At 44.6% G+C, this 23,882-nt stretch overlaps 1 protein-coding gene across 3 annotated transcripts in view; it reads right to left on the minus strand.

The window, feature by feature from the left end:
- The window catches only part of Rift (Riboflavin transporter), a 53,528-nt gene that overhangs the window by 16,457 nt on the left and 13,189 nt on the right, over window positions 1–23,882 (minus strand). The window contains exon 2 of one of the 3 annotated variants that reach the window (XM_069326451.1): window positions 8,636–8,652. In XM_069326451.1, coding sequence (XP_069182552.1) covers window positions 8,636–8,652 — 17 coding nt within the window. Of the gene's footprint in view, window positions 1–1,648; window positions 1,694–3,546; window positions 3,772–8,635; window positions 8,653–23,882 lie in introns of those variants that run through there. The other 2 variants (XM_069326453.1, XM_069326454.1) reach the window with 2 other exon arrangements.

A 23,882-nucleotide genomic window follows, 5' to 3' on the forward strand; every position in this document is an offset into this window, starting at 1 on the left:
GAGAGAGAAGGGAGAGAGAGAGAAGGGAGAGAGAGAGAGAAGGGGGAGAGAGAGAAGGGGGAGAGAGAGAAGGGAGAGAGAGAGAAGGGGGAGAGAGAGAAGGGGGAGAGAGAGAAGGGGGAGAGAGAGAAGGGAGAGAGAGAGAAGGGGGAGAGAGAGAAGGGGGAGAGAGAGAAGGGAGAGAGAGAGAAGGGAGAGAGAGAGAAGGGAGAGAGAGAGAGAGAAGGGGGAGAGAGAGAAGGGAGAGAGAGAGAAGGGGGAGAGAGAGAAGGGGGAGAGAGAGAAGGGAGAGAGAGAGAGAAGGGAGAGAAGAAAGTGAAGAGAGAGAGAGAAGGGAGAGAAGAAAGTGAAGAGAGAGAGAGAGAGAGAGAGAGAGAGAGAGAGAGAGAGAGAGAGAGAGAGAGAGAGAGAGAGAGAGAGAGAGAGAGAGAGAGAGAGAGAGAGAGGGAGAGAGTGCGAGAGAGAGAGAGTGCGAGAGAGCGAGAGAGAAAGAGAGAAAGAGAGAAAGAAAGAGAGAAAGAGAGAAAGAGAGAAAGAAAGAAAGATAGATAGAAAGAAAGAAAGAGAGAAAGAGAGGAGAGAGAAGAAAGAGAGAGAGAAAGAGAACACACACACACACCAATGAATAACCTCGTCGTTACAGTTCCACACAAACAGCTATTCAATCAGGTCTTATCAAATGATAGAGTTCAGGTCAGTCAAGACATGATCATCCCGTCACAGCCACCAACAATCAACGCGGGTCACCGGAGCACAGTAGCTACCACAGTCGGACACACCCAACTGGGTTTTAAATAAAAATTTTGCCGCTCGGGACGTGATTGTTGCGGGGCGCTCACATTACGGTGCCGGGTATAAGGCCTTGCGATGTCGATTGGGTCTTGTTTCGTTCCCCATGCAGAGCATAACGTTTGGGAGCACATCCTTACACCTGATGCCTCTGTTCACCTAGCAGAAAATCATCCAGAGGCTAGGCGACCACTGTGGGTCGTCTGATTAATGGACAATCGTTGGATAGGTAGGATCTTCGTAAGCCTATCAGGATTCTTGGCCTCGACAGTGATAAACCAATAACTTTTTGTCAGAGCCACGACGACGAGTAGGAATTTGCAATTCATAGAATTGCAAATTCCTACTTCAGTGCAAGCAGTTTGTTTCAAGCTATCATTATACTTATATGGTGTACTGATCTATTGTAAAAGCTAATGTAAAATATATACTGAAGTCTGATTAAGACCTGTTGTGCCCTCTGTAACCCTTTTGCGCTGGCGCTCACAGGATGGGTATGGGGTGCACAACACACTAACCTTCCAGGCAGTAAAATCAAACACAAAACATGGGGGGGGGGGGGGGTACAGGCAACATGTTGAGTCAAGCGTCCCATCAACAACACCTTTTGTTGACTCAATCAACAAGTTAAGCGCTAAGCACTACACTTCCCAGACAAAACTACGCTGACTGTAACAGCTTTGGAATTTCAGAAATATTATGGCTAGATCTGGCAGCATCGATTCTTGACCGAACTTTAAAGGACAGTGTTTAACATTACTGAAAAATCTTGAAGGTAGAAAGCTTTGTTGTGTAGCTTTGAAGCCTCGTGAGAACAGTTCAGTCAAGAATCTGCGGGAACAGTTTGACGACACCTTACCTCTCGAGTGCCGTCGGCAGACTGATGGAATCTGTCGCCACAAGTGCTGAGAATCTCGGTGTTGAGTAGGGCCTCCCATGCCCCTCCTCCCCTTCCCTGGTTCCTCCTCCCCTTCCCCTGGTCCCTCCTCCCCTTCCCTGGTCCCTCCTCCCCTTCCCTGGTTCCTCCTCCCCTTCCCTGGTCCCTCCTCCCCTTCCCTGGTCCCTCCTCCCCTTCCCTGGTCCCTCCTCCCCTTCCCTGGTCCCTCCTCCCCTTCCCTGGTCCCTCCTCCCCTTCCCTGGTCCTTCCTCCCTATCCCTGGTCCCTCCTCCCTATCCATGGCCCCACCTTTCCTTCACTTTCCCTCCTCCCCCTCCTCTCCCATCCCAAGCCTCCCCAACCCCCCCCCCCCCAACCTTATCACATGGACACCAGTAAACGAGGAAATAACCACTATTTTATGACATTAAAAAGATAAAGGTTCCTATTTGTTTTGAGGGACAAAAATTGTGGCTTGTACAGTTGTCTTGTACAAATTATGGGTAACTTTCTATTCATTATAATTTACAAGCCACTACAACCTATCGGGGCGAGGTGTGGTCAGACTCCTGCTGGCCTTCTTGGCTGACCCCAACACCTGACACGTCCTGCACAGTAGGATGAAAATAATTGCAATAACTAATGAACATTTGACTTGGACCTATTAAATTTTGCTGAAATTCTTGGCATATTACTGCCCTCGTAGGCAATATAACCTGATAAGATAATTGCATTTTATTTTGTTGATTATGTTGACCAGACCACACACTAGAAATTGAAGGGACGACGACGTTTCGGTCCGTCCTGGACCATTCTCAAGTCGATTGAATCGATTCAATCGACTTGAGAATGGTCCAGGACGGACCGAAACGTCGTCGTCCCTTCACTTTCTAGTGTGTGGTCTGGTCAACATACTTCAGCCACGTTATTGTGACTCATCGCCCGCTTGTTGATTATCTAAATAGCACTCCTGTGAACGAAGATTTTGGCGCTAAAATGGCCGGTCATCATATAACTAAGCAATTATAAATATATGTGTATGTGAATTTTTAGTGTACGCGTGTACTTACATAATAGTGGTTATATAATTGGGGTCGAGGTGTAGCTCTCTAGGGATTTGAGGATGCTGACAGTTTCATATAATACTGTCCCTATCTACTTTTGTTTCATTTTCGTTTTATGCTTCTTCGTAGACACTCCGGTCTGTGTTCGCTGATCCCGGCATCCATGTGGCTCTTCTGCGTAGCAACTGGGAACAAAAAGTTGCAAATAGCACAGGCTATGGTGAGCCCGTGGTGGACTTACCTATCACAGGAGCGGGGCTGTGTGGCCTGGTTATTCTTTTGGTGTGGGCCTCTGGTGATAGACCTCCAGGTATGGCCACTCCCAAGTCTTCCTCTTTTTCAGAAGTTGGAAGTTGCCTTCCCTTCATTCTATTCTTCCCTTCATTCTCGAAGTTCCAGGTCTCAGGAAGTCTTCCCTACCAATTTTATCAATTCATGTTACTATCTTGTACGTAGTGATTATATCGCGTCTTTTTCTTCTATCTTCTAGTTTTGGCATATTTAATGCCTCTAACCTCTCCTCATAGCTCTTGCCCTTCAGTTCTGGGAGCCCTTAGTAGCATATCTTTGCATCTTTTCCAGTTTGTTGATGTGCTTCTTAAGATATGGGCCCCATACAACCGCTGTATATTTTGTGTGTGTGTGTGTGTGTGTGTGTGTTTGTGTGTGTGGAGGAGAGAGGAGGCGGGGATAATCACTGGTGATGGTGTTAGCACGAAGCACCTGTGGTTGTCGGGGCACCTCACCAAACTTCCGACCAGTTACAGGGACAACTCCAGGCCCACGACATAAATAATACAACTGGCGTTAGCTTACCTGATCTATGGAAGACACCTGCCACTACGACAGCTTTGATCCACAATGACACGGCTGTCCTTTCTTCGACGCATGACACCTGTTGCTACTGCCGGCATACTCGACACATAAGACAGCTCCGACATATGACACTCGACCTATATATTGCCTAATCAAAGCCTCTAAAAAAGGAAGTCTAAAAACTAGACTTTCAGGTGTGCGCCCGTCCAATGTACCGGTGGCCAGTACAGATTATGACTGGTATCTTTAGTCCAATCTTCATTATCTAATCTTTCGACCTTCCCTCTATTCTTGCCTCCCTCCTCACACCCTGTTCATGACCTTGAGCCACAAGGGACGCTCCTCGCTTATCTCGGCTGAGCTCATTGAGCTCATTTGAGCTCAGGAGCGCGCCGCTGCGAGTCAGCTCATCCTCCCGAGGGGCATTACAAATACAAATATTTTTATGAACACAGTACGTTCAACGTTCTTGCGTTCGGTTACCAAATATCCGAACACTACGTGACCCAAACATGACCCTCTCTGTGTGGACTGACGTGCTTTGTCTGTGTACCTGTTGCTGTGTTGAGGACGGTGTTACCTGTTGCTGTGTTGAGGACGGTGTTACTTGTTGCTGTGTTGACGACGGTGTTACTTGTTGCTGTGTTGAGGACGGTGTTACTTGTTGCTGTGTTGAGGACGGTGTTACCTGTTGCTGTGTTGAGGACGGTGTTACTTGTTGCTGTGTTGAGGACGGTGTTACTTGTTGCTGTGTTGAGGACGGTGTTACCTGTTGCTGTGTTGACGACGGTGTTACTTGTTGCTGTGTTGAGGACGGTGTTACCTGTTGCTGTGTTGAGGACGGTGTTACTTGTTGCTGTGTTGAGGACGGTGTTACCTGTTGCTGTGTTGACGACGGTGTTACTTGTTGCTGTGTTGAGGACGGTGTTACTTGTTGCTGTGTTGACGACGGTGTTACCTGTTGCTGTGTTGAGGACGGTGTTACTTGTTGCTGTGTTGACGACGGTGTTACCTGTTGCTGTGTTGAGGACGGTGTTACCTGTTGCTGTGTTGAGGACGGTGTTACCTGTTGCTGTGTTGAGGACGGTGTTACCTGTTGCTGTGTTGACGACGGTGTTACTTGTTGCTGTGTTGAGGACGGTGTTACCTGTTGCTGTGTTGAGGACGGTGTTACCTGTTGCTGTGTTGAGGACGGTGTTACCTGTTGCTGTGTTGACGACGGTGTTACTTGTTGCTGTGTTGAGGACGGTGTTACCTGTTGCTGTGTTGACGACGGTGTTACTTGTTGCTGTGTTGAGGACGGTGTTACTTGTTGCTGTGTTGAGGACGGTGTTACTTGTTGCTGTGTTGAGGACGGTGTTACCTGTTGCTGTGTTGAGGACGGTGTTACCTGTTGCTGTGTTGAGGACGGTGTTACCTGTTGCTGTGTTGACGACGGTGTTACTTGTTGCTGTGTTGAGGACGGTGTTACCTGTTGCTGTGTTGACGACGGTGTTACTTGTTGCTGTGTTGACGACGGTGTTACTTGTTGCTGTGTTGAGGACGGTGTTACCTGTTGCTGTGTTGAGGACGGTGTTACCTGTTGCTGTGTTGAGGACGGTGTTACCTGTTGCTGTGTTGAGGACGGTGTTACCTGTTGCTGTGTTGAGGACGGTGTTACCTGTTGCTGTGTTGAGGACGGTGTTACCTGTTGCTGTGTTGACGACGGTGTTACTTGTTGCTGTGTTGAGGACGGTGTTACCTGTTGCTGTGTTGAGGACGGTGTTACCTGTTGCTGTGTTGACGACGGTGTTACTTGTTGCTGTGTTGACGACGGTGTTACTTGTTGCTGTGTTGACGACGGTGTTACCTGTTGCTGTGTTGAGGACGGTGTTACGTGTGAGTGGTAGTGGACCCATACCCATCCTGTGAGTGGTAGTGGACTCATGATTGTCTGGGGCGTGTGAGTGGGGCTACCCACCGCACAGGTTCGAACCCCGGGCAGGACAGAAATAGTTGGGCACATTTCTTGTCACCTAATGGTTCTGTTCACCTAACAGTAAGTAGGTACTGAGGCGTTATTCAGCTTGTTTTGGGGTTGCATCTTGGGCCTGGTCAGCAATTTGACGGGGGGGGGGACCTCGATATAAGCCTAACGTGTATGAATACACTCTGACTTCCTGTCCCCCGACACAATGAACTATTATGATTACATCACATAGGTACAGAACCCTAACAGTAAATAGGTACCCAGGAGCGAGGCAACTGTTGTGGGCTGCATCCTTGGTAAGGTCAGTCGTTGAGCGAGGCTCCTAGAGGGACCTGGATCAGGGGAGCAAAGTTTAAAGACCCACCCTGGGAACCAAACTATGGCCTTGTTTCAAGGCAATGCCCCTAAACTTTTTTTTTTTTGCAGGGATATTCCTGCGCGGGCCCCAAGCCTCTGGCTGTCCCACTAAGTGTTGCTTGTTTCTGTTTTACTTGGGCGGAGTATGAGTATTTATGACTCGTATGGTCGCTTCAGTAAGATTTTACCCCATGTGTTTAACAACTTCTGCTCTGTTGAATCTATGTTGAAATCTTAATGGGTTTGTAACTGTGCACTGTGTTAGATAATGTTCCAGTGGTCAGCCGGGCATTTCTCCACAGTGCTGACATTTCCTCTCATCTTCCGGAACCTGTAAGTCTATTTCCCATGCACATGGGTATCCAAGCCTGATGCTTGGGATACCCTAACTTGGACCCCTAAGCTGAAGCTTTACCCGCGGTAATAATAATAATAATAATAATAATAATAATAATAATAATTATTATTATTATTATTATTATTATTATTATGAGAAACCCATAATTTTTATGAACAAATCTTAATTTTTGTGATAAAAATATAATAGTTAAGCATGTGTTGTAGTTTTCTTTTATAATGCCCAAGAAGAGGAGCAGAAAATGGCTCCTCTTTACTGTAGGTAAACTAATCCATTTGAGGTCGCTGCAAACTTGTTTGGCTTAAATTTGACGGCATTTTGCGATATGGCGTATTATTATCAAATTAAAACCGGAAGAACACATATTGAATAGTAACCTGTGTGATTGTCACGTTACTATTTAACGTGTACCTACTTTCAGGCCTTTTTTTTGTTATTAACAAGCTAAGGCCAGCAATGTGCTGCTAACCTATTCAAATTCAAATTCAAAAATTCTATTCTATATGAAAGACTAGCTGTACCCGGCCACGCGTTGCTGTGGCTCAGCAACACATGCACATTGCTGAGCCACAGAAACCCTCCCCTGTCCCCCTGTTCTTCCCACCATTTCCCCCTCCCCCTCGTCCTCTCAACCATCCCCCACTCCCCTGTCCCCTCGTAATCCCCACCATTCCCCCTCCCCCTCCCCTCGTAATCCCCACCATTTCCCCCTCCCATCCCCCACTCCCCTGTCCTCCCCCACCATTCTCCATTCCCCCATCCCCTCGTCCTCCTCACCATCCCCCACTTCCCTATCCCCTTTCATCCTCCCCATCATTACCCCTTCCCCCCATCCCTTCATCCTCCCCACCATTCTCCACTCATCCGATGCATTCCCAAATGATCTGATGTTCCCATCACTGAAAAATAAAAGGAGTTAAAAAATAAAAAAGAAAAAATGAACAAATAAAAAAAAATAAACTATACTCACAAAATGAACGGTATGATAAACGACACAATTCAATTCCAATGCAATGTCACTCAAAATAATTAAATCAAAATGAAAATGAATCGAAATCTATGAAAATTCCATTTATCAATGCAATTAGAAACATTGAAATGGAATCATAACTATTTAGTATAGCGTGTATTGCTTTTACGAGCAACAGTAAAAAGTGTTGTTTTTTTGCTGTTTTATAAAAAAAACATGTTTTTACCTGTCACAAGTATGGCAAGTATATAGTAGGTATATAAAAACACGCGTGTATTCGAATGCAACGTTGTGTCAAAATTTCAAAGCAATCGGTAAAAAGGTTTGAGATTTCCCTCACATGAAAACTCACATAAAAAACAGTAAAAAAAAAAACACATGTTTTTTACCTGTCACAGACGTGACATCTATATAGTAGCTATATAAAACACGCTCGTATGCAAAGGAACGTTGTGTCAAAATTTCAAAAGCAATTGGTGAAGAACTTTCGTAGATTAGCGATTTTGGACAAACGAACATGTACATTTTTATTTATATAGATTACACAAAGATTTCACAATATAGATAAAAAAAAAACTGGCTATAAGTTCATTTAATATTCCCATCTCACAGAATGGTTAGTCATACATGGCATCGGGGAGAAAATACCTTCATCAATACAAAAACAAACTTTCGGACCATCACAAATATCTAGATAACTATCCTGGAAACACAAACCGAAACTCTTTCTTTTTTCCGCTTGTTACAACTTGTAATAAAGTTGCTATATCTTGGCTTAAGGTGTTTATGACGTATTAGAACGTTGTTACAACTTGCTATATTGGTTGTTATAACTGGTTAGGAGGTGTTAAAACTTGTTCGAACGTTGTATCAACGTCGTAGTTTCGGTGTGTGTTTAGCGGGTATCCAGTTAGTTTGGTAGGGGGGGGGGGTTTCTCATGGTAATGGGTTTGCTCTGAGGACCAACTCCACAAGTATTGACGTTTTCTATGCACTTTTTTTCAAAACGTTAGGCGGGTTGCTTGGGTTCGTACTTCTCTGATTATGATAAAATGTTACATTTGTAAGGAGTGGCAAATAGAGAAAATGTGGTGCCGTGGATGTGATATCAATAGACTATTCTTTTAATTGATGGAATTTAGAGTTTCCCAGTACAGAGAAAATAGGATAAAAACTCTGGTATATTCTACGGCATTCCTGTCATTATCTGGCTTCCCTTCTAAGCCAGAACAATCTGTCGCTGGTATTATCTAAGGGAATTCTGGATAGAGTCAAAAATACTTCTTACTGCCTGGAAAAGTATGTTTCAAACTTTCAAATAAACAAGAAATTCACTGGAGAATCTTTCAATTTAACACATTAACCTATTATTTATGACGTATGCTTAGAACACAGGAGAGAGAGAACACTTACGGATGGGGACAGGGAGCCGTACCTTCATCCAGATGTCATCTGCAGGGAAAGAAATATTTAGTGCATAATTGCGGGTCTCTGACCGTTCAATAACAACCCATCCTGCTGAAATGATAGTACTTATAGTACCTATATGACGGAGAGTAAAAATGTCGTGATGGACCACCAGAAAGTTCACGTTTTGTTGTTTTAATTTTATAGAGTCCGGAAAAAATAAAGTTAAAACCAAACTTAAATATTCCTAGGCCTAGTATATCACATATAAGTACTATATTAGGCTAAGCCAGCGTGTAATAGGCCTAGGATTGCTAGGTTGAGATTATTTACATTGCGGTTAAAAACGTTTCCGATTCGTCCAAATACACTAACACAACTGTCAACATTCTGGTGGTCCGTCACTACATACTGGTACTTTCCACCACATAATTACTGTCAGTACTCTCATTGTAGGAGGATGGGATGAAATATTTGGTGTGTGTGTGTACTCACCTAGTTGTGCTTGTGGGGGTTGAGCTTTGGCTCTTTGGTCCCGCCTCTCAACCGTCAATCAACTGGTGTACAGGTTCCTGAGCCTACTGGGCTCTATCATATCTACATTTGAAACTGTGTATGGAGTCTGCGTCCACCAATCAATGCCTAATGCATTCCATTTGTTAACTATGACAATAAAAAAAAAGTTCTTTGTAATTCCATATGGCTCATTTGGGTACTCAGTTTCTGTCTGTGTCCGCTTGCCCATATACACCACCGGTGTTAAATAAGCTGTCTATCTTCCCTATCAATTCCCCCGAGAATCATTTATATGGTCATCATGTCTCCCCTAACTCTTCTGTCTTCCAGCGATGTGAGGTATAGTACCCGTAATCTCTTTCCTCGTAGCTTATACCTTTCAGCTCGGGTACTAGTCTGGTTGATACCTGGTTGATGGGGTTCTGGGAGTTCTTCTACTCCCCAAGCCCGGCCCGAGGCCAGGCTCGACTTGTGAGAGTTTGGTCCACCAGGCTGTTGCTTGGAGCGGCCCGCAGGCCCACATACCCTCCACAGCCCGGTTGGTCCGGCACTCCTTGGAGGAATAAATCTAGTTTCCTCTTGAAAATGTCCACGGTTGTTCCGGCAATATTTCTTAGTCTAGTGGCATACCTTTGAAACTTCTCCAATTTATTCTTGTGCTTGACTAGATACAGACTCCACGCTGGAGCTGCATGCTCCATGATTTGTCTGACGTGTAATATGCAAGGTCCTAAATGTTACGCAAGTTTCTAAAGTAGTAGTTCTTATGTTGGCCAACCTAGCATTTGCCGATGATGATTTCCTCTTTATGTGGGCTACAGGGGATGTCTGGCTATCAACCCCCAGGTCTTTCTCTTCCCATGATTCTTGAAGGATCTCCCAAATGGTACCTTGTATCTGGCTTCCCGATCCCTACACCTATCTTCATTACTTTACATTTAATTGGGTTAAACTCTGATAACCATTTGTTGGACCATTCCTTCAGTCTGTCCAGGCCACCTTGTAGCTCATCTGTCCTCCTCTGGCTTAATCCTTCTGATGAATTTGGTATCATCAGCAAACATTGAGAGGAATGAGTCTATAGCCTCTGGAAGATCATTTACGTATATAAGAAACAGAATATTTCCTCCACTCTATTCCTCGTTTATTCATTTAATTATTTTTTACTCTTTGCTCCTCACTTCTTTGTTGAGATCTTCCCTGTGCTTCCCAACCATCTTTATCAGCGCCACTGTTCCTTCGTCGGCTGGCCCCTGTACTGCCCCAGTGCTCGTCAGTCATGCCTCCTCTGAAGGCAACGCTGCGATGAACAAATCCACAAGGGCCGTGACGAGGATTCGAACCTACGTCTGTGAGCATCCCAGAAGCTGCCTTAATCGACTGAGCTACGACATGGTAAAAAGAGTTGAAACCGAAGTTCTACTTTACTTACTGGATCCTGCAGCCTCTCCGAGACACAAACCATGGTTTTACACAACTCCCCCATGCACTCGAGCTATGTCAATAGGCCGTTCAGTCGATTAAGACAGCGTCTGGGATGCTCACAGACGTAGGTTCGAATCCTCGTCACGGCCCTTGTGGATTTGTTCATTGATGCATCACGTTATTGTGATTTCTGTGTGTAATGCTTCGATCATTACCTTTCTTTTCTGCTCATTCTCTTTTCTCATATCCTTGCTCAGTCTCCTTCCTCGCGCCCTTGCCCACTCTTGCTAATGTTTGCTCCTCTAACTGCCCCGGAAATTTGATTATGACATTGTTGCTCTCTTGCCTCTCCCACACGCAGTCCACCGTCGTGTTTACATACATCCGTGGAGCTTTTTGTCGGTGCCCGTTGGACCTGGGTGCGTACCGCTCCCTCTTGGTCCATGGTATCAACGCTCTCCGCTTTGCTGCTCGGCTGCCCGGGAGTGTCGTTCATAACTTTCTGAAACCTATTCCTTGTTGACTCGGCCTCTATGCCCTAGTGTGTGTAGTGAAGGATTAGAGAAGGTCCAACTCTTGTACGAGTACACATAAAGCGTTTTGTCATGTTAACGCGCTCAATATTTCAACCAAACACTTAACACGAAAGAAAATGTAAAAACATTTATGAACGACGAAAACCATAAGATATTCTTACTGGTGATATTTAATATTATTATTATTATTATTATTATTATTATTATTATTATTATAATGGTGAAAATAATACTAATGCTGACAATAACGTTAATAATAAAAGCAATATTATATTAAGAATTAAAACAATAAGAGTTTGACGAGCCAGTAGACAAGATAGAGGATTATACTGTCTATATAGGCCAAACTTGGCAGCCCGCCGTGCACAGACAGCAGGAGAGAGACCTGCGTGTCTTACGAGCGTTGACTAAATCAACCAGAATGTGTCTCAAGTGATGATATGCCAGAATACAATGGCCCTCTTCATCTCAGCCGCGACCAAACAATGGAGGTAAGGGGCATGGGAAGGTAGAGGATGGAAGGGAATGCGACAGAGAGGGGAAGAAAGGGTGGGGTGTAGAGGGGGAAAGTGTACTGGATAATATACAAAAGTGCCGCCAAACCATAGACAAGAAAGACAAATAGCTTGGGAAGCAGAAGTGGCTTGGCCAACAGGAGTGGCTTGGCCAACAGGAGTGGCTTGGCCAACAGGAGTGGCTTGGCCAACAGGAGTGGCTTGGCCAACAGGAGTGGCTTGGCCAACAGGAGTGGCTTGGCCAACAGGAGTGGCTTGGCCAACAGAAGTGACAAGAACAAGACAAAGTCGCGAAGTTGTGGGTCACATCACGCCGGTTAGGTTAAGGTGTAGGTGTATCAAGCCTGGCTTAGATATCATTTTTTGTTTTGTAAATTGTTTAATGTCATTCTTATTAAAAAAAGTATTTTTAAATTTTTGTTCTCTATGTCTTATCCTACAGTTACCTCAACGTGAAGATTCAACTTGCAGTCTAACTTTTTTTCCTTTTTTTTCCTTTTTGTTTTATGTGACTGGCATTCCATCTGGCCTCTAGAGACTGTGCTAACATCCATTTTCTCGTCATAGTGGGACAGACTGGAGTCATTGTTGTTCCTCTTCCATCTTTACTGGTTCGTCTGGGGTCATCGGCAGGACGACCTGGGTTCTACTGGGATCCCGATGGCAGTGGGACGTCATCCTCTGGGGTCCAGTATGGTTGTACCGGAGAATGGCGACAGACAACTTGGGGTTCCATGTTGGCCAAACCGAGAGGCTGCATCTTGGGGTCGCCCAGGGTGGCGATGGACCCATGATGTAGCCAGGTAGAAGGCTGGACGCGGTGGTGGTGAGGATCGCCCTTGAGTGTGGTACCAGGCAGCCGTCTTCGTCTCCTGTATTTGCACGCCTCTCCTCTGGCTCCAACCTGGGGGATGGACATAAAGGCGACAATATCTGTGTTCCCAGAAATGTTGTGTGACCCTATAAGTGTAATAGGGTTCACACAGATCAATCATAATGCTCTCCTCCAGGCAATGACTCACAAATTTAATAACTAATAATTAATTGCAACCAATAAATGGACCTGACTTGGTGGAACATAAAAACAGTACCAGATTAAAGTTGGGAAGAGAGAATAAGGTCGTTACTACTTTCAACTTGTCACTAAAAAAACAATCACCACAATAAAATATTGATGCCCCAAGAGACATAAAACCCTAGCCTGACCTAACTGTACTGTTCCTAATTTAAAGTACTTAATTAGCTGTTACTTCCCCACTTAAACTACACCCACCTACGTGACCCAGAACTGTTTCCCCTCGAGTCCTTGCAGGTACACAGCCCAAAACGTTTGTCTCAACTGTGACCAGACTTCAAACGCCAAGCGTCCCTAGACGTGAGTCAAACTGACACACTAGGCTCCCCTAGCATGCTGTACAATACCAGTACTACTCAGGTTATTGCGGTCAAAGGGAGTAAATCAGTCAATCGCGATAACCTGAACAGAACCACCGCCTAAACCTACTAGCCTCCACACGACACCAAAAGCAATCCTACTCCACTCAAACGCAATCTATTGCGGGATTACCATCAAACTCCGGCTGTGGGCCCTCAGCTAAGCCCCCCCCCCCATCCCTACCATACCCAGACCTGCTCTCACAAGCATGGAATGGACACACAAATATACTGGGGAATATGATATGAAAAGTCTTAATCATTAAACACAATAAAATAATATGCTAAAAAAACTATTACTTCCTTAAAAAACTACCCCTATTTCCCTATAATTACTGCTACCCTAATTAATGAAACTCTACTACTACACCACACCTGTCACTCTACAGCTGACCTGTATACCAGCGAGGCTGGGTGTCCCTATGAGACACAGCTGGACACCTCACTTACTCAGCTGACCTCCACAAACTACCGCCAACTGCTAAGTTTCAAAATCACCATATATTACCACTAACATAAATCTCACTACACACGCAAGTTCTGGTGAACATTCCCTGAACTTCACAACCCCCCAAAATTACTAGAATATATCGCCAGAGAATCACTATCTGCTAACCCGAAAAAACTTGCTAAATCACTAATATTAAAGACCTGTCAGAGTCTTCCTGATAGCGCCTGAGTGGTCAAAGACACGTGGAACTGAACAATGTTAGATAACACAATCTACATTAAACACTGCTCAACACTGCTGCCATCATTGTAACGTATAAAAGAAACGAATAGAAAGAAAAGAATAATGAAGTAATGTGTGAGGGTTTGGAGGTAGAGAGGGAGATGGGAGGAGGAGAAGACAAGGAATGGAACTTGTCTGTACCATAAAATTATCAAAGATGTTCGCATGTATCATCTGTAAACACGTACTCGTATATTAAAATCTTCAAACCAGTATTCTCAGAGGGCTGTCTACTCTGGCCTCAACTGACAAGGGTCTAGAGAACAAAAGTAAAGACAATTTAAACAATAAATTCATCAATTATATATTTTAACATGAAAAGTATCATAATTCAAGCCATTTAACTTAATGTTCACAATGTTAAAATCTTCAAACCAGTATTCTCAGAGGGCTGTCTACTCTGGCCTCAACTGACAAGGGTCTAGAGAACAAAAGTAAAGACAATTTAAACAATAAATTCATCAATTATATATTTTAACATGAAAAGTATCATAATTCAAGCCATTTAACTTAATGTTCACAATGTCAAGATTAACATACAATGCGAGTCACCACACAAGACACTGAGAACACTACGACTGTCCGCCCCTGACAATCACACAACACCTCCAGCTGGAGACACCCAAATTGTCACCTTACAGTTCAACTCACCAAGTGTCTGCGCCTAAGTTGGATAGAGAGGGGATGGAGGGGGTTGACAGAGTCCCCCCGTCCGCCCGACAGCCTGGTCTCAGCTGCTGTTCAATCATCCAGCCTCTCTGTGTCTGCTCTGTTCTCTGCTGATGCTCTCGAATGTACTGTCCCATGGGTATTTATAGGGGGACCCTGGAGCCAGCTCCGCCTACTAAGTAGATAGCCTCAGACCATCTACCTACCATGCCTGGACAGCGGCTTGTTTGATGGAAAGACACCACCAGCCGTCTGCAATTATCAGCTTAGCAGAAGTAAGGTCAATTCACACGACCTGACCCCTGGTCAACTTGTGGTCATTAACACTCTAGAGGTGAGACTTATTAATTACTACAGGCGGACAGTCTGACAGGATCTTGTCTGGCTGACTCATGTTTTATGTAACATAAAATATAATTCAACTAAACACCTTTATGGTGTTACACACGCTCCTGACCCCAGTGCCAGGTGTGTCAGAGTGCCACGCTACTGACCCCAGTGTCAGGTGTGTCAGAGTGCCACGCTACTGACCCCAGTGCCAGGTGTGTCAGAGTGCCACGCTACTGACCCCAGTGCCAGGTGTGTCAGAGTGCCACGCTACTGACCCCAGTGCCAGGTGTGTCAGAGTGCCACGCTACTGACCCCAGTGCCAGGTGTGTCAGAGTGCCACGCTACTGACCCCAGTGCCAGGTGTGTCAGAGTGCCACGCTACTGACCCCAGTGCCAGGTGTGTCAGAGTGCCACGCTACTGACCCCAGTGCCAGGTGTGTCAGAGTGCCACGCTACTGACCCCAGTGTCAGGCTCAAGCACAGGGAAGGCTTTCCCCAGTATTCTGACCCCCGACGTGGGTAATTTAATCTAGTATTTGGCTTCCCTATTGGTGCCCCCGGGTGAGGGGAGTGCTGCCCCCGGGTGAGGGGAGTGGTGCTTCCCTGGTGAGGGGAGTGGTGCCCCCCTGGTGAGGGGAGTGGTGCCCCCCTGGTGAGGGGAGTGGTGCCCCCCGGGTGAGGGGAGTGGTGCCCCCAGGTGAGGAGAGTGGTGCCCCCCCCCCCGGGAGTATGGCACTACACGATGCCAGCAAGGGGGGAGGGGGGGTTCTTATTCTAATTATTTTTCATGTAGACATTGGCATTGTGCCTTCCTTCTCTGATGCCTGTGCCAGTGTCACTGCCAGAAGGGAGGGAAGTGAAAGACAGGAACGACGGGGGAATGGACAGGATAGAGGGAGGGAGGATGTGAGAGACGGGATGAGGGGGGGGGGGTGTGACAGGTGGGGGTGAGAGACAAGTGTACAAGTGCGAGAGGATGACTGTCCCCGGCACGACTGGGGACCCGTATATCCCCACATTAGCCAAACACACCGTCCAACATGGTAAACACTAGTTAATTACACAACCTAATGTAACCACCAGCGCTAGAGAGAGAGAGAGAGAGAGAGAGAGAGAGAGAGAGAGAGAGAGAGAGAGAGAGAGAGAGAGAGAGAGAGAGAGAGAGAGAGAGAGAGAGAGAGAGAGAGAAAGTGAGAGTGAGAGAGTAAGAGAGAGAGACAGAGACAGAGGCAGAGAGAGAGAGAGAGAGAGAGAGAGAGAGAGTGAGAGAAAGTGAGAGTGAGAGAGAGAGAGAGAGAGAGAGAGTGAGAGAAAGTGAGAGTGAGAGAGAGAGAGAGAGAGAGAGAGAGAGAGAGAGAGAGAGAGAGAGAGAGAGAGAGAGTGAGAGAAAGTGAGAGTGAGAGAGTAAGAGAGTAAGAGAGAGACAGAGAGACAACGACAGACAGAGAGACAACGACAGACAGAGAGGCAGAGAGAGAGAGAGAGAGAGAGAGAGAGAGAGAGAGAGAGAGAGAGAGAGAGAGAGAGAGAGAGAGAGAGAGAGAGAGAGAGAGAGAGAGAAAGTGAGAGTGAGAGAGTAAGAGAGTAAGAGAGAGAGAGAGAGACAACGACAGACAGAGAGGCAGAGAGAGAGAGAGAGAGAGAGAGAGAGAGAGAGAGAGAGAGAGAGAGAGAGAGGGGGGGGGGGTAGACAATCGTGGGGCAGGGGGTGGCAGTTGGGCAGATCACATCAGACACAACCAGAGTGGCTCTTAAATACAACAATTCCCGGTAGTAATTACCTGCAGGACAACTTTGGAGGAATCATTGGTTGGAAGCAGCTTCCGGATTCTAAAGCCCCAGCATCTTGTCTTGACTGACAGACTACAGCTACCTGCACGACCACAATAACACTCAAGATTGCTATCCAAGTCGATAATACTTCAAAAACGTAAACAATGACATGCATAATCTGTCAACCCCTGACCTGGCGCTTCCACCTTTGTTCCTTTGGTAAGTGTTCTTATCTGATCTTTGTGCGGTGAACTTTACTTCACACACACACACACACACACACACACACACACACACACACACACACACACACACACACACACACACACACACACACACAAACACACGTGCCCCGGGTATTTGGAGTCTGAGATGTCTGTGAGAGTGTAGGGGACACAGTCCAGCTGTGTCTCTGGGGGTGAAGATGCCTCCCGTTACTCAGACACTCACCTACCGTCCATATGTATCCCTGGACGGCAGACCCTAGGCCCTCACCCTAGGCCCAATAGGTCGACCTAGGGTGAGAGCTCTAGGGGCCTCCTTCAGCTCCTGGGACCCGCCAGTCTCTAGTCTTCATACAGTCATTTTCTAGTTACCATGTCTAGTCCATAGGCCTAACTAGGGAGATGTGGGAAAGGAGGAAGGCAACAGTAAGGGAGAGGTTGAGGTCAATGCAGGGAGGGTGAGAAGGGAGAGGAGAAGAGGGGAAGGGCAAGTGAAATTATCAGGAGAAAGGGAAGGGTAGGAAGAGGGGGTAGGGGAGAGTGAAGAAGGGGAGAGGTGTGGGTGAGGCAGGGCGTGTGGGAGGCATTATGGGACAACGTGTGATCTCAACGCCAACAACCATGTAAGGAGAACATATAAGATAATCAGTGGCACAAGGAAGAGGAAGAAGGGAGAGAGGAGGAGACCTGCAGGGTGTGAAGAGAGGAGACAGATGGTAGTGGAGGATGACTGGAAGTAATGAACTTGATAATCACTCATAACTTACTTAAGAACGTGGGAGAGGATGGTCCAATTACTTCACTAATAACCCCGTGAGAAGTGACTCGGAGGCTGGGGGTGTGGGGTGTGGATGGGGGTGTTGGTGGGGGGGTGTTGGTGGGGGTTGATGACTGAGGGTGTTGGTGGGGGGGGGGGGGGTGATGACAGGGGGTGTTGGTGGGGGTGATGACTGGGAGTGTTGGTGGGGGATAAGATGGGTGTACTACGGGATTGTTAAGAGGTGTTGAGTGGGGGAGGCAGAATAATGATGCATATTACACAATGAAGAGGAAAAGGTGAGAAGGAGGGAAGGTGGTGGGGGAGGACGGAGGGGGGGGGGAGCTCATGGCCGCGTGATATTTCAGCTTTGCCAGCTGGCTGCTGCTGCTGCTGCTGCATCAAACACACGAGAATCATGTCTCTGGCAGTCCCTGTGTAACCCCCCCTCCCCTCTCCGCACTCGGCCCAGTCTGACCCCATGTTAGGGGCCACTTTGGGGCAGTAACCAGGTTCTTGCTGTTAATGTATCTTATAACCTCTTCGTCTTTATCCAACCCCAAGTTTGTGATAAGTTATCAAGAACTGGCTGTGGCAAGTAGTAGTCAAAGAATAAAGGGGGATAAACCATACACAATTACACCTTCACCAATATATATATATATTATATTAAAGTATTACTACACACATATTTACAAAGTGTCACTTCACTCAGGACACTGTACATCGGCAGTGTTCATCAAATCCCTATGAATGCACTTTCCAGGTACACGTTGTCTACACTTAATGGCAAACATCGTCGAGTCGACATTCTTCAACATGGACCAGTCCACACACACAGAATCGTCACGGTGTGCCAATACCCCACCTCCACCTCCACCCTCCAGATACACACACTGGCAGAGGGTTTCAGCAACACACTGGCAGAGGGTTTCAGCAACACACTGGCAGAGGGTTTCAGCAACACACTGGCAGAGGGTTTCAGCAACACACTGGCAAGGGTTTCAGCAACACACTGGCAGAGGGTTTCAGCAACACACTGGCAGAGGGTTTCAGCAACACACTGGCAAGGGTTTCAGCAACACACTGGCAGAGGGTTTCAGCAACACACTGGCAGAGGGTTTCAGCAACACACTGGCAGAGGGTTTCAGCAACACACTGGCAGAGGGTTTCAGCAACACACTGGCAGAGGGTTTCAGCAACACACTGGCAAGGGTTTCAGCAACACACTGGCAGAGGGTTTCAGCAACACACTGGCAGAGGGTTTCAGCAACACACTGACAAGGGTTTCAAGTAATCTAACCCGTTCTCGCACTTGCTTATAGTCAATATCTTGCTTATGAAGAAGTGCATATGTGACATACTAATTTATTGTGAATATTTGAGTTTACCTTGAAAAGCTGAATAGAAAACCATAACCTAACCTAACCTTCTTAGTATGTTAAGATATTACAATTAGTACTGAACCTATATTTATATTGATATTACAGTTTTATAAGAATAATAAAACAAAACTAAAATATTTAAATAAATTTTAAAGTAACTCAGGATATTGTCAAATTTTGTATAAAATCTCTATTGTTTAATAAAACAGAGAAAAAGTTAGTGCCTTAAAGAAAAAATTATGGCTTGGAATGTCACATATATACTTATTTATAAACGAAATAGTGACTATAAGTAATAAATCATATATGTGCTGTCTTGTGTGAGAGCAGGTTGCAACATCACATACAGGGGTAGCTAGCACTCTGGTAGAAGTCTCTTAACAGCTCACTAGCGGCACTTCTCTAGAGACGCACCACTATCATCTTGTAACTCTTCCTTGCCAAATCCCGGGTATGTCAGTCCACACAACTCTTCATAATTCCAGCAGCTAACACACTGCTATAACCGACGGCGGCCACTTTGTCCTCTCACAGGCCCAAGTCAAGAGTTCTGGACTGCCCAAGGTGAACTGCCCCTCATCAGCGCAATCGCCTCCTTACGTCACCTCTATGAACATAAAACACTATTAGCTAAACGGACAGTATACTGGGTGACCTTACGATATCACCCATCCACCGGGGATATGAAATTGTAATCGGAACCTAGATGGCGTTGATCTCGATAAGCCACCTACCAGAGGTCATCTCTCATCGACCTCACCCAACTGAGGGAAGAAACCGGAGCCTTTCGCCGATACCACGCCACCACCAACAGGTTATCTTGAGGTTATCTTGAGATGATTTCGGGGCTTTAGCGTTCCCGCGGCCCGGTCCTTAATTAGGCCTCCTTTTTATTACACCCCCCCCAAAGCAGCCCGTAGCAGCTGTCTAACTCCCAGGTATCTATTTACTGCTATGTAACAGGGGCATCAGGGTGAAAGAAACATTTTGCCCATTTGTCTCCGCCTCCACCGGGGATCGAACCCAGAACCTCAGGACTACGAATCCGAAGCGGTGTCCACACAGCTGTCAGGCGCTCAGATAGGTGGCGTTGTCTGTTGCACCAAATAGCAGGAAGTTGGAGTGCAGATCAATAGATGGCGCATAAATCGCCACGCCACACTCAACACACACACTCGATACCGCAACACCCCACAACCCCAGCCACACACACGGCCCTGGCTGACCCCACAACCCTAATCCCCACCCCCGCCCACGGCCCTGTGTGACCTCACAACCTTAACCACGCACACGGCCCTGTGTGACCCCACACCCCTGAACACCCCCGCTCGCCCCCCCCCCCACGCCCACGCGCATACCTGACAGGAAATTGTTTGTGGGCGATGTGAAAGATACCTTTCAAACAGATCTGGACATCCTCCAAAACTGTTCTGAAAAACGGCTGCCAGAACTTTATTCAGCCAAATGCAAAGTCACGAAGATGGATCAGCAGGAGATAATCAATACAACAGAGTCAGGTGAAGGGCAGACATATTCTTGAACCAGAAAAGGAGAAAGACCTGGGAGAAGTCATAACCCCAAATCAAATAGGAAACATTAGAGTTGTGTCTGGAGACAAGCACACACCATATGATAAAGAGACAACGACGTTTCGGTCCGTCATGGACCATTATCAACTCGATTGTGATAATGATCCTGGACGTCAAGTCACAATCGACTTGATAATGGTCCTGGACTGATCAAAACGTCGAAATGGCATCTGAATCTTTGCTGGGTATAGAGGGGGGGGGGGGGAGTAAACTTAAGAGTGGATCCATACCAGTAGAAGCGGTCAGTTATATGTTGACATTAAAGGAAAAGCAAATGTTATAAAATGCTTATAATAGCTGCATATTTGGCATTTATTATTGTAGTTTACAAAATGCCCAAGCTTTTATTATTTGTAATTTATTATTAAATCCGCCAACAAAAAATCCAAATCAACCTGAAAAAAAAATTTAAATTTCTCAATAAAAATCAAAATCCACCAACAAAAAGATTCCAAATTCGGAAAAAAATCCAACTCCGTAAAAAAAAAAAAATTACTAACTATAAATTCCAAACCCACCAATAAAAAATTTCAAATACGCAAAGAAAAAATCCAAATCCAGCAAGAAAATAAATCCAAAAATCCAATCCAAATCCAAAATCCAAACACGAACCAATAGTTCGTGTTCCTTCACGAACAAAAAATTCTAAATCCGCAAAAAAAAGACAAATCAACAAACAAAAAAGATCCAAACTTCGCCAATTAAAAAAAAAAAAAAACTCCGCTAACAAAAAAATTCCAAATTCACAAAAAATCCAAATCCCCCCCCCCTCAAAAAAAAAAAAAAAATTTGCCAACAAATTTTTTTTTAAAATCTGCCAACAACCAAAAAATTATAAATTCACTAACAAAAAAAAATTATATATATATATATATATATATATATATATATATATATATATATATATATATATATATATATATATATATATATATATATATGTCGTACCTAGTAGCCAGAACGCACTTCTCAGCCTACTATGCAAGGCCCGATTTGCCTAATAAGCCAAGTTTTCCTGAATTAATATATTTTCTCTAATTTTTTCTTATGAAATGATAAAGCTACGCATTTCATTATGTATGAGGTCAATTTTTTATTTTTGGAGTTAAAATTAACGTAGATATATGACCGAACGTAACCAACCCTACCTAACCTAACCTAACCTATCTATATAGGTTAGGTTAGATTAGGTAGCCGAAAAAGTTAGGTTAGGTTTGGTTAGGTAGGTTAGGTCGCCGAAAAAACATTAATTCATGAAAACTTGGCTTATTAGGCAAATCGGGCCTTGTATAGTAGGCTGAAAAGTGCGTTCTGGCTACTAGGTACGACATATATATATATATATATATATATATATATATATATATATATATATATATATATATATTGGTGTATACTGGCAGCAGGTTTTCTTTCAAACATGTTTCATTGAATATGACCGCATATTCTGTATTTATTATTTTCTGGTTTAGGGCTTCTATCCCTCTAACTATTTTCTTAGCATCAGGGCTTAATTGAAATAGGAGTTCTCCAAAACTCATTTTCGTACTTTTAAGGTGAAGAAAAGAAGTGATTTACTATAGAGTGTATTACACTTATTTGTATAATTTGCACGACGTTTCGAACCTCCATGGTTCATTCTCAAGTGAACAGATCTTACAATACTAGTTGATTTTATACCCGCATTAAGTCAGGTGATAATACAATGAAGGTGAAAACATGGGGGGATACATAAGGGATAAACATAGGGGCTGCAGAAGGCTTATTGGCCCATACGAGGCATCTCCTATCTAAACACAAAGATTAATCCAGTGTAATTGGCCTGTTATGTTGGACATTGTCTTCTGTGTTGGCATCGATATGTTCTTGTCTTGTCCTTACTCTCATGGTGGGTAGAGTAAATAGTTCCGTGATTTGGGTGTTCATGGTAGGTCGCTCTATTCTTATGTGAATTGCCTCAAGAATTTGTAATCTTCTTGAATCTTGGGTTTTGTCTATTATGCAAGTATTCTTGTTCAACATTTCTCTTGTTAGAGTAATGTCATGGGCTTGTCTCATGTGATTCCTAGGGGCACCAGATTGAAGATGGCATGTCAAACGCCTCGTCAGCTTGGTCCTGCCTCGTCAGCGGAAATAAACGCTGCTATAAGAAGACACTTGGACCGTTGGTATAATTCAGAACCTAGAACAGAAACCACAACACCCCCGATAAAATTATATTACAAATCAACCATGCACAGTGAACATATAAAAGAGGAAAGAATAATGAAAGAAATAATCCGTAAAGGAGTAAAAAGCACTACTCCTAACCAAAACATAAACCTGATAATATTCTACAAAACCAAGAAGACTTCCGAACTCCTTATCAAAAACAGCCCGAAGCCGACGGAGAACCCTCTACAGCAGTCAAGCGTCGTATACATGTACACTTGCCCCCACGAAGGATGTAACCTTCAATGTAAGTACATAGGTATGACGTCGACCAAGCTGACGAGGCGTTTGACATGCCATCTTCAATCTGGTGCCCCTAGGAATCACATGAGACAAGCCCATGACATTACTCTAACAAGAGAAATGTTGAACAAGAATACTTGCATAATAGACAAAACCCAAGATTCAAGAAGATTACAAATTCTTGAGGCAATTCACATAAGAATAGAGCGACCTACCATGAACACCCAAATCACGGAACTATTTACTCTACCCACCATGAGAGTAAGGACAAGACAAGAACATATCGATGCCAACACAGAAGACAATGTCCAACATAACAGGCCAATTACACTGGATTAATCTTTGTGTTTAGATAGGAGATGCCTCGTATGGGCCAATAAGCCTTCTGCAGCCCCTATGTTTATCCCTTATGTATCCCCCCATGTTTTCACCTTCATTGTATTATCACCTGACTTAATGCGGGTATAAAATCAACTAGTATTGTAAGATCTGTTCACTTGAGAATGAACCATGGAGGTTCGAAACGTCGTGCAAATTATACAAATAAGTGTAATACACTCTATAGTAAATCACTTCTTTTCTTCACCTTAAAAGTACGAAAATGAGTTTTGGAGAACTCCTATTTCAATTAAGCCCTGATGCTAAGAAAATAGTTAGAGGGATAGAAGCCCTAAACCGGAAAATAATAAATACAGAATATGCGGTCATATTCAATGAAACATATATATATATATATATATATATATATATATATATATATATATATATATATATATATATATATATATATATATATATATATATATATATATGCGAACAAGCCTGAATGGTCCCCAGGACAATATGCAACTGAAAACTCACACCCTAGAAGTGACTCGAACCCATACTCCCAGAAGCAACGCAACTGGTATGTACAAGACGCCTTAATCCACTTG

The sequence above is a fragment of the Procambarus clarkii genome, chromosome 18, assembly GCF_040958095.1.
Source record: "Procambarus clarkii isolate CNS0578487 chromosome 18, FALCON_Pclarkii_2.0, whole genome shotgun sequence".
NCBI lineage: Eukaryota > Metazoa > Arthropoda > Malacostraca > Decapoda > Cambaridae > Procambarus > Procambarus clarkii.